The 11846-nt window shown below is 42.0% G+C and overlaps 1 protein-coding gene across 1 annotated transcript; it reads left to right on the forward strand.

Annotated features, from left to right (window-relative positions):
• The first annotated feature begins 6671 nt into the window (after nucleotides 1–6671).
• Nucleotides 6672–9531, forward strand: LOC105992459 (mast cell protease 8-like). The gene is made up of 5 exons (XM_013025321.1): nucleotides 6672–6726; nucleotides 7868–8018; nucleotides 8374–8509; nucleotides 8728–8982; nucleotides 9382–9531. The coding sequence occupies exons 1-5, from the start codon at nucleotides 6672–6674 to the stop codon at nucleotides 9529–9531; spliced, it is 747 nt and encodes a 248-aa protein (XP_012880775.1).
• The last annotated feature ends 2315 nt before the right edge of the window (nucleotides 9532–11846 follow it).

Below are 11846 nucleotides of genomic sequence, written 5' to 3' on the forward strand. Positions count from 1 at the left end.
ATACCAGAAAAGGGCTGGAGGCCTAGTTCAAATGATATAACACCTCTTAGCAAGCAAGCTCAAGGCTTTGAGCTCAAAGTCCAGTTAATGCAGAAAGAAAGAAAAACTCCTAACACTAATAACACTAAATACATAGAGATTTAACCTTGAATTTAGCCAAAATGGACAAGAAACACCAAACATACTTATAGAAAATGTAATAAATATTAATACACATGCATATTACTACTTTGCCATAAATAAAATAAGCATTTATTTGAAAGGTGGTATTTATGTATATTATGTATAATCTACACACTTCTTTAATTATATAACTTATAAAGGTAATCAATAATAGGGCTATTCCCTGTGCCATGTAATTACATGACTAATGAATTATAAGACTAAACTATAATCATGCATGGTAAAAGTATTATAATTTTTACATCTTTCAGTTATATTGAAATTTCTAATCTTTTTATGGAAACTAGGGTTTTTCTGAATTTCTTATGTTACATGACTATTTTATATATTATATTACTATTTATAAACTTATATATTTATACTTATATATTTATATTATATTACTATTCTCCTGAATACATGTAATTCCTAAAAATATTTAAATACAAAAAGACCAAGTAGATATCACTTGCACCATTAATGACTATCATATTATCTCTAGTAAACTACTATTACTAGTTTGTTACCTTTGTAATGATAGTTGAAAAAAGACTCTCCAGAAAATGCTTCTTTTCTTTTAGCTATCAGTAAAAACAATCAATTATAGTCAAACTTCATATCGTTTAGGTTTGAAGCTCTGTTCTCAATAAACCCACAAACACTAATTCCTCATATTCTAAATATCCTCTCACAAAAGTATCTGAGTATACAGTACTTGAGATTATATTTCTGAGCAACTAAAAGTTGTTTGACACAGAAGCTTTAGTTTCCATCTCCCCAAAATTCCCATGCACAGGGTTTCTGCAGGATAATCCAAATAGATGAGGTCACTTGGGTGCTATTATGTTCCTAAGCATTCAAATTCTGGAACTACCTAGAGGATTAGAGAAGAAATGAATCAATGTGGCCACTTCAAGCCATTAGTAACACTCTACTTTGTTTAAAATATCTACTATGGATCCTAATGTTTACTGAAATAAATATATTCACTGCTTAAGCAATTTTTTAACTGGTCCTAGGGCTTGAACTCAGGGCCTGAGTGCCGTCCCTGAGTTTCTTTGCACCACTTTCAGTTTTCTGGTGGTTAATTGGAGATAAGAGTTTCACAGACTTTCCTGCTCTGGCTGGCTTTGAAGCACAATCCTCAAATCTCAGCTGCCTGAGTAGCTAGGATTATAGGCATGAGCCATAAATACCCAGTGAAGAAAAGTTTTTTAAAGGCACTGAAAGACACAAAATATCTCCATGAAACTGGAATGCCAAGGAAGCAAGCCATTTGGTAAGTTCACCACAAGGGCAGACTTGGACCCTGGCCTCCAATTCCTGACCGGTACTTCTCCAGTCCAATGACCTTCCTTATACTCTTACTCTAGCCACGTGGCTATGGAGCCTGCTGCTCTCAAATACATCTGTATAGAATGCCCAGTGTGACAGTGACTGACCAATTCCTTTTTGCTGGTCTGACAAAATGCTTCTGTAGGGACCTAGCCATTTATATATCTCACCAAAGTGGTGTTATTTGAAGAATTTCCTTATGGTAAATGTGACTTTACAAGTGAATGAACTTCCCTGAGAGTCCATTCTTCAGGTCTATACTAAAGAATCCCCCAAAGAGTCATAAAATGATACAATATGCATTAAGTCCATAGAAGATACAAGATACAAAAATATAATATAAAAATATAATATTTTTGGGTCCTTTCAGGTCTTTTGGGTCCTTTCAGGTCTTTTGTGCTAGCTCTGGAACCACAGTGAAAATTTGCACCAGGCATCCTGACAATCATTGTTAGGAGCACTGTTATACTCTCCTCTCCTCCAAACCAAACACCTCCAGTTCTTCATCAGTTCTTTCCATGTGCTTGTGACTCCACCCGTCTTCCAGGATACTCTCTTGTGTGAATTCACTATACAGCCTGAAGCAGAACATCCTAGACACAAGCCACAAGCTAAACTAACCTGCCAGGTGTTAACAAAAGATTTTTTTAAAGACTAGTGGAAGAAGATCCTGTCCTCCACCCTAGTGAGAAGTGCAGTAGATGCTCACAGATGTGACTTCTTGGCTTACTGACAAACCTATTTCCATTGCATACACTCAACCTCAGAATAGTGAGTTTTGTACAGACCACATGAGAAACACCTCAGTGCAACCTTCTGTAAACTGGGCTGTTCATTCTTTGGACAGAGGGCAGAGGGCTTCATAAGGCTTCAACCTTTTTCAGACAACTCTAAGGACAACACATGGAAAAGAAATTTGTTTTCCATCACCCTTCGTTATCTTGCAAAAATATCCAATAGTATAGGATCCAGGTCTTCCTGTTGTATATGAAAGCACTCAGGAGAATGCTGAGAGAGTTCCTTTCTGATGGACTCATAGAAGGATGAAGTCAGTCAGGTTTGGAAGTTATCACCTTGGCTATCCCCAGCTCTCCTTGTCTTGTCCACTTTCCTTCCAGTTTTTATGCCTTGCCACCGTCCTAAGTGTTTTCCTGCTATTGACTAGTGTCTAGTTGATAAATAATGTAATAGCCATGTGTGAAATACAATGCAACATCATACTTAAGACTCCTGCATGTGTGTAACAATCTCTTCAAATTGCAAGGAGATAATATAGAATAGTCTTTGCAGGGCTGGGGTAGGAGACAATGGATAGATAGTGTCACATGGATTGGAGTTTCAATTGAATCATAAGACTCCAATGCATAGAAATTATCTGGAAGGGGCTGGGAAGGTGGCTCAGTGGTAGAGCACTTGCCTTGCATACAGGAGGCCCTGGGTTCGATTCCTCAGCACCACATAAGCAAAAAGAAAAAAGCCGGAAGTGGTGCTGTGGCTCAAGTGGTAGAGCGCTAGCCTTGAGCTGAAGAGCTGAGGAACAGTGCCCAGAGTACAGGCCCCACGACCAGACCCCCCCAAAAAAAAAAGAAAAGAAATTGTCTGGAAAACATAAGCAGCAGCTGCCCTTGCACATGAAAGATATTGCTGCAACTCCCTCAGAGATTCACTTTTCTAGACGCAAGGGAAGAGGCCATAGATCTGGCTGGTGGCTGGCCTCTGACTGAGGCCACCTCATCAGTGGACTAGATTTCTTGCCTGGGAATATTTTATTGATACAGTAGCTGTGGTGAGAGATATTCAGAGTCACCATCTAAAGATAGGGCTGGGCAGGAGAGGAAAGAATGAGTGCAGGCACTGGGAAGATGGCATAGGGCACCTGGCCAGTCTCCTGCGTTTCTCCTCCTTAGGGTTCACTGGGATTCAGGGATGAACACAAGTGAATTTTCCATCAGATCTGAGAAGTGCTTACCCACTTTCTCTTTAAACCTTTTTTACTTGTCATTTATGTCCTCACCTTCCTAGATGGATATTGCATATGGTAACTGTCTCACATGTATCTAAACCTGTTTCTTTTCCTTTCTTCTTTCTGGTCACAGTATCCTGGGGCAATTACACATTTAACAGAGAAAACATCATAAGAGCAACTAAACTCCCTCCCTACACAGGGGCTGAGCTCAGACACAGGCTTTCTGCCCTTAGTTATAGCAGAAGAGTCATGAACTGTTCAGTGTGGTCCCCAGAAACAAGGACCAGAGGGGAGCGAAAAGTAGCTCACAAGGCCTACTGCCTGCCAATATCCATGGGTCCTCAGAAACCCGGGGAGACTGGGGGGGCCTGAGGCATATGTGAGATAGACTGTACTAAAAAAAATGTCCCAATAACTCAAAGGACAACTATCTACCACAAAAATGTGATATCGCCATCAAGGATACAAGCAATCGGCTGCAGAAATTATGAAATTGCTCATGATTCCATGTGACAGGATGCACTTAAGTTATAAGCAACTGCTTTGTGATGACATCAAAATCTATCATCTTTGATTTTTATGCTTAAATTTTTTCATAAATTTCATTTTAACATACGTGGTAACCTAACATGTCAATCTAGAGTTAGTTAATTAGTCATCCCAAGATGGTAAAATGTTGTGATTATATTTTGCACATACAGAACAAGGACATTCAGAAAATTAATAAATGTTACAAGTAAATAATATAACCTATAGAGAAAACACAGACTTGGGCAAAAAATGACTCGTTCGATACATAGGAAATTCAGTGTAACTGCTGGGCACTAGTGGTTCATGCCTGTAATCTCAGCTACTTAGAAGGCTGAGATCTGAGGATCGTGGTTCAGAGCCTGCTACAGCAGAAAAGTCCATAGGACTCTTATTTCCAACTAATAACCAAAAAAGCTGGAAGTGGAACTGTGGCTCAAGTAGTAGAACTATACTTTTGAGCAAAAAGGCGCAGGGACAACACTCAGGCCCTGAGTTCAAGACCCAGGACTGGCACACAAAAAAATTCAATATGTGTTAGTGCAACTTGCTATAAGATTCTAGAATTCTTCTTGTATCTGTATTAATTATTTTTTGTCGCTCATGGGGCTTGAACTCTGGGCTTGGGTGCTGTTCCTCAGCTCTTCAGCCAAGGGCAAGCACTCTACCGCTTGAGCCACAGCACCACTTCTGGTTTCCTGGTGATTTATTGGAAATGAGTCTCACTGCTGGGCGCCGGTGGGTCACATCTGTAATCCTAGATACTCCATGAGACTCTTATCACCAATAAACCACTAGAAAAACGGAAGTGGCACTGTGGCTCAAGTGGTAGAGTACTTGCCTTGAGCTGAAGAGCACAGGGACAGTGCCCAGGCCCAGAGTTCAAGCCCCATGACTGACCAAAAAAAAAGAATCTCACAAACTTTTCTGCTCTGGCTGGCTTTGAAGCCAGATCCTCAGATCTCAGCCTTCTGAGTAGCCAGGATTACAGGAGTGAGCCACTGGTGTCCGGCTATATTAAATTATTTTTAACCCAAGAAAATTAGTATCAACTTTCAGGCTGACTATATTCAAAACAGCAACATATTTAAATTTTAAGTTCAAACTAACATTTGTGAAGCCCCTGCATACAGGGAACCAACAGAGAAACTCAGGGTGGTCCTTCTCAGGTGTGGAAACCCAGAAATGGAAGAGCTTTGCCTACATCATGCTCATCAGAATGGTGGAGGAAATTCCAGCCAAGTGGCAAATCTTTGTATTGCCTCTCTCCTCCTTTAATCTTTTGCTATCAGTGACTTTCATACTCAGAATGTTCCAAACCTTTGAAATGTCAAGAGCTAAGAACATCAGAGTTATCAAACTGAACAGATACCACACAGTGCACACAAGTTCATTTGGCTGTCAAATCCTGCTCTGAAGCTCATCTATTCTGGCATTTCTTTATCTATAGTACCCTTCACCACCTCATCCACTGTCTCTACTCTTTATCTGATTCCCAACAGTTTACAGTTGCTCAACACATCCAGAAGTTGATTATGGATCAGGCTTTTCTGTAGTGTATTAGACAAGATAAGTGTTATGCACATTTTCAAAGTATTTTCATTATTGTTAAGTCAAAGGATTTGCCATCCAACAAAGCAGTTTATGAAAACCATGCATACTTATCTGTCACCTCCTTTGACTTTCTCACCCACCCCTCCCAACCTACACCTTCTTTCACCATTTTTTTAATTTTCATTTTTTATTCTTATTATAAAGGTGATGTATGGAGTGGTTTCAGTTATGTAAGTCAAGTAATGACTTTTTGAACAGTGTCACCCCTTCCCTCACTCTCTCCATTGGTTTCCCTCCCACACTTCCTTAATTTTTAAGATATATATTGAATTTTTGTCATTCAACAAAGTAGTTTCTTTATACAATGCAGCTTGATCTGTGTCATCCCTTCAACATTTTCGTCCTTCTTCAACCCACTCTTTCCCTTGTTTTCCTTATTTTGTGGTAATACAATCAATCATTGACTGAATTCTTCTTCCCCCATCCCTTCAATGATCTACCTCTGTTCCCTTGGCTCTACCTCCCACTCCTCTTGCTTTAGAAAAATAAAATCTGAGCTGGGGAGGTGGCTCAGTGGTAGAGTGCTTGCCTGGCATACATGAGGCCCTGGGTTCGATTCCTCAGCACCACATAAGCAGAAAAAGCCGGAAGTGGCACTGTGGCTCAAGTGGTAGAGCACTAGCCTTGGGCTGAAGAGCTGAGGGACAGTGCCCAGGCCCAGAGTTCAGGCCCCACAACCAACAAGAAAGGAAGAAAGAAAGAGAGAGAGAGAGAGAGAGAGGGAGGGAGGGAGGGAGGGAAAGAAGAAAGAAAGAAAGAAAGAAAGAAGGAAGGAAGGAAGGAAGGAAGAAAGAAAGAAAGAAAGAAAATCTTAGGCTCTGGGCTCTTGAAACATTGTGGTCATACTCACTAGCAACTGCCTAACAGTGTGTTTCTTACAACATGCTCACCACTCAGACTTTTCTGTGGGAAGAGAAGAGATACGGTGAAAGCCCTAGATAAAAATGACAGAGTCAGGTTGAAAGTAGTGGTCACCGACCTTGACCTTCCTTAATTCACATCAGGGTTAAAAAGTGTGGGGGAGTTAACAAGGGCTAGTCTGCACCTGGTCAGACTTCTGAAGAAGATGGTCCCTCTCCTGTTCTTCCTGCTGGCTCTCTTCCCCTTCAGCACTGAAGCAGGTAAGTGAGCATCCCCGGCCTCAGAGAGGCCTGGTCTGAGGCAGCACTGACTTTTCTTCAGTGCTGAGTCAGGCTATCCTTATGATCCAACTTTGGCTTTCTCTCTCCCCAAGTGTACTGAACCCCAACTCTATCACTGGATAGTGCACAGAAATGCAGAGAATGACTTTTTCAAAAGCACCCAGTAGGTGTCTCTGTAACCTTAAAAGTTGACTCATTATTAGAATAGCCAGAAGCCACTGGTGAAAATAGCGTTAATCCCCACTTGGGGACATCTACATCCCAAGAGCTCTCCTCTGACTAATACATGACATGCTAACTTCTACTCAGCTTTCACACACACACACACACCTTCTCCCAATCTGCTTAGCCACTCTGCTCTGCCAGACCCATACCCATACCCAGAACCACACTGAGATCAGTGTGGCCTCATCTCTGCTCCACAGCAGATCAAAGCATCCTGATGGGCTGAGCTCCCACCCAGACCCCAGCTCGTTTCCCCATCTCACTATCAGTCCAACTCCTTTATACTCTGCCCTCTTCATCCATAGGGCTCAAGACCTCAGGCACATTACATCTGGTGGAGATTATGTCAGCTAACAGGCACAACCTATTTGAGCTGTTCTTTGTGGATCTTATAGGCTTTTGTGGGATAGTTATCATGTACATCACTGAGCGTGGAAGGAAAAAGAAGCCATTGTATTCCACTCCGAGGGCATATTATGTTCACTTTTTAGCAACCCATTGATGGAAATAAGTAAATTCTCAGTGGTTTGAGAAGCACTGGACATTGAAGCAACCATGGTCAGTCAGAAAGTATATTCCAGATCTTTGGACATTTATATTGAATTCAAGTCTTTTACTTTAAAACATAGGTGAAACTTAAGTGATTTCGAGCAAGGCAGAGATCCTTCATCTGTGGAAGAAGAAAATGAAAAACAAGGGAAGAGTGAGGTCATGCTCTAAGCCCACCAGGCCACCCACAAAGCCAGGCTTCCTTTCACATCTCCTACTAAGGCTTTCTCCCCTTCTGTGTCCAAGTTCACACACATGCCCAGCATGAAACCTCCTGTCCTCCAGGCACAGGCCTTGACCTTGGTTTCTGCAAATCTACAGATCCACAAAAGCCTTTCTCTTTCAGGAGAAATCATAGGAGGTCAAGAGGTCATACCCCACTCCCGGCCTTACATAGCATATGTAAGCTTCTATAATCTCAAGTCTGTCCAGGACAGCTGCACTGGATTCCTGGTACGAAGCGATATTGTAATGACATCTGCTCACTGTAATGGAAGGTGAGGAGGAACAACTGGGTCTGGCTCAGGTAGGGCCCTGAGTGGATAGAGTCAAAGGCAAATAAATATTCTCCTGATGTTCTCCTAATTGACCCAAATGAGAGGAGAGTACAGCATTAGAGGATGGGTAAGAAGGGTTGGGAGGCAGGGAGGTTGCTGGAGACCCAGCCTCTGCACATTGCTGAATAGAGGGGGAAAAAAGGCAACACTATCTATATTTGCACTAAGGCAGGACTCGCCTGCTATTCTCTGCCTTAAGCTGCTCAGCTTCCAACCTGACTTCAGAGACTGAATTGTAGTATTATTACAATTGTCCTAGGACAATAGCTCAGTCTTATCCATCTTATCTTTGTAGCAAAATAAATGTCACCTTGGGTGCTCATTATATCAAAAGAAAGGAAAACACTCAGGTGGTCATTCCTGTAGCCAAAGCCATCCGTCATGAGAACTACAATAGTAAACTATTGCTCAATGACATCATGCTGCTAAAGGTACGAGCTTGCTTGCTTCTGATTTATCCACACAGATTTCTGGGAGCATTCAGCTAATTCAGGTTCTTAGTACCGTCTTTTGCTATGGGAGGCTGTTCTACTGGTCCAAGTGCAAGAGAATGGGGTTTGTGGGGGGAGTGTTCCAGGCAGGGGAGGTTCAGACATCCTCAATCCTGCTTTACTAGCCCCAAACTACCATGTAACATCTCTCTGACCAGCTTAAATACAAAGTTAAAATCACCAGAGCTGTGAACATCATTAACTTGCCATCAAGCCATGACTGGGTGAGGCCTTGGCAGGTATGCAGTGTGGCAGGCTGGGGGTTACTGGCCAATGGCAAATATTCCGACACACTCCAAGAAGTGGACCTGCAAGTTCAGAATGCACAGATATGCAAAGACATCTTCTCAAACTTCAGTAATGCCAAGCAACTGTGTGTGGGAGATCCCGAGGACAAGAAGGTCACTTCTCAGGTCAGTAACATAGCCATCTTGTGCTGTTCAGGCATTGACAGAGCAAAACTGGATACACATAGCCAAGCCTTCTTTCACCTCTATAGCAACTACTAATCTGAGGTCACTTGTGGGAGAGCCACATGGAAATCCAGATTTGTCCTCAATCCAGTCTCTTTGTCCATGGAGAAATAAAAAGAGAGGTGAGGCCTAGATTGAACTAGAGAGACACAGCAGAGCCAAATACCTTCTGTTCAAGCATATCACAGAGTCCCCTGCTGGGAAAAGACTAATGATGGCCGCTCATACCTTCTCTCTGAAAATGCAGGCACTTGGTGAGCACAGAAAGCAAGAAGGAGAAAATGTGCCAGGAAGGGGGAAAAGAAGAATCTCTGCTGAAATGTCTCTTTCATTCCACAGGGTGATGCCGGAGCGCCACTGGTGTGTAAAAACGTGGCTCAGGGCATTGTGAACTATGGTCATTTTGCTGAGCCTCCAGCAATTTTCACAAGGATCTCAAGTTATGTTCCCTGGATTGTGGGAAAAATAAAACTTCTGGAGCATCTCTAGAAGATAAGCTCTGCACTCTGGATCAGCATCCATCTCCCAGGGTGTGGATACCTGACTATTAATAAAGAAATCTTTCTCCAGGAATCATCTGCTCTCTCTTTCTTCCTTTAATATAGTCTCTTGACAGCTATGTGCCACCTCCCCATTCACCCTTTTCTCCTCTCCTCTTGGTCATTATCTCTGAATGCTCTTCACAGAGCTTCTGGTTCACACCTGTGCACCTCGCATCCTATCAGCAAAGACCAAGGCTCTCTGAATGACCCTCTAGGTTCAGTCTTTGTGGATCTCTGGATGACATCTTTCTCTCCTACCTTTCTGTCTTACCTGACCCTTCCCTATGACCTCCATTTACTTTCATGAAAAGTGTCAGGGAATGCCAGGGTATCTCTTAACCCAAAATTAGACCATACAATGGGAGTGGCATGCCATGTTCCTAACCCTCTAGACACATTTCTACTGTGGCAGCACCAGCTCAGCATTTCTCGCCCAAGACAGCTCTTCCCAGAGCCCTGGTGTGGGCCCAAAGTCATCTGCCACCCATTCAGTAGATTCTATCTCACTTATCCTGTGCAGGTATCTTGATTAGGTCCCATTTCCAACAGCTATCAATAATGGCCTCCTGTGTCTGAGATGATTGGTGCCTCTACAGCACAGTTGGAGTTTGCTACCTCTACCAAACATAAATAAGCAGTGCTTAACCAGCTTTTAATTGACACAGTGGTGAGAACAAACATGACTATTACTTAGGGGACTGTCATGGGCAAAACTCCATATCCATGTGCAGATCCTCAGGTTTCACTCAAGTAATACAGAGGGGTTAGAAACCAAAACTTTCTCTAAGACAAACCTGCTGTTAACATGACAAACGTCACTGAAGCAACCTTTCTCCATGAGCAGGGACAGGACCTGGTGCTAGTACATGTATGTGTTGAGTACAGACTCCCTGCAGCTGACAGCTTACTTACTCCTGGATAATGAGAAACAGCTGTCACACCACTGGGGACATTGCACATGATACACATGTCCCTGGATTAAAAAAAATTCAACAGAGAGCAACTCAAATATTTAGCTGTGCAGGGCCCAGGGAGTCAGGGAAGGATCTGAGAGCAGCTGGACATATAGAGAAAGTTCAACATAGGATAGAGATATTGTAGGCTGTGCTGTATGAAGTATACTGTCATTTCTACGGGGGACTGTAAGATAGCATTGACCTTAAAGATAGTATGGATGCACTGAATAAATGGAACCAGAATGTAAAGGCCTTGAGACCACATGGGTATGTGTGTGTGTGTGTGTGTGTGTGTGTGTGTGTGTGTGTGTGTGTGTGTGTGTGGTGTTGGTGCCAGTCCTGGGGCTAGTGCTCTACTACTTGAACAACAGCTCTACTTCTGGCTTTTTTGGTTCTTTAGTGGAGGTAAGAGTCTCACAGACTTTCCTGGCTGGGCTGGCTTCAAACTGCAGTTCTTAGAGATCATTCTCCCGAGTGGCTGGAATCATAGGTGTGAGCCACAGGTGCCATCTCCACTGAGGTTTTTTTAGAAAACTAGACTGCTCATTAATGCCTTCTAAACAACAACAACAGATTGATGTGACCACAGGTGTACCTCAAGATTACATATCACATTTGCCCTTCTGCAGTCCCAGGACCTTGAGCTCTACTTTCTTCCCTATTAATGCAATCTGGAATAAAACATTACTTTGTACACCTGACAGGCACAGAAATCAAAACTCAATGTAATATTGATGCCTATTTCTTACACTCAAATAGGAAGAGATCTAACTTTGAAATAGACAAGAACCATTCGAAATAATGACAGAAAAAGATGAGTAATCATAACAATATTTGTTATAACCTTTATATGCATTTTTAATATTTCATGTGAGAAGTTGTAATCTTCTAGAGCATTTCTTTTTCTTTTCTTTTTTTTTCTGGTGCCAGCACTGGGGCTTGAACTCAGAGCCTCATGCTCTCACTTGGCTTTTTCACTCAAGGTTGGAGTTCTGCCACTTGAGCCATATATCCACGTCTAGCTTTTTGCTGGTTAATTGGAGATGAGTCTCATAGACTTTCCTTCCTGGGATGGCTTTGAACCAAGATCTCAGTCTTCCTTAGTTGCTAGAATTTTAGTCATGAGCCACCAGCACCCACTTTATTTTCCTTTCTATGTATGTTATGCATTCATTGAAACTAATCAATAATGATTATTTACGGTGTGATGAAGGAATTCGAGGATTAATAAAACTATTAACATGTATGATAAAAGTATAGTGATAGTTTCTTTCCTTTTCTTAAATTAAGCACAGTAATGTATGCA

This window comes from Dipodomys ordii, unplaced genomic scaffold (genome assembly GCF_000151885.1).
Source record: "Dipodomys ordii isolate 6190 unplaced genomic scaffold, Dord_2.0 Scaffold84, whole genome shotgun sequence".
Classification (NCBI taxonomy): Eukaryota; Metazoa; Chordata; class Mammalia; order Rodentia; family Heteromyidae; genus Dipodomys; species Dipodomys ordii.

What these genes read in the sequence shown, in the direction of transcription:
- LOC105992459 (XM_013025321.1), top strand. Translation starts at nt 6,672, where the DNA reads ATGGTCCCTCTCCTGTTCTTCCTGCTGGCTCTCTTCCCCTTCAGCACT. An exon ending in CCCCTTCAGCACTGAAGCAG is followed by an intron (nt 6,727 to 7,867) that starts GTAAGTGAGCAT and finishes TTTCTCTTTCAG; the next exon opens with GAGAAATCATAGGAGGTCAA. An exon ending in TCTGCTCACTGTAATGGAAG is followed by an intron (nt 8,019 to 8,373) that starts GTGAGGAGGAAC and finishes TTATCTTTGTAG; the next exon opens with CAAAATAAATGTCACCTTGG.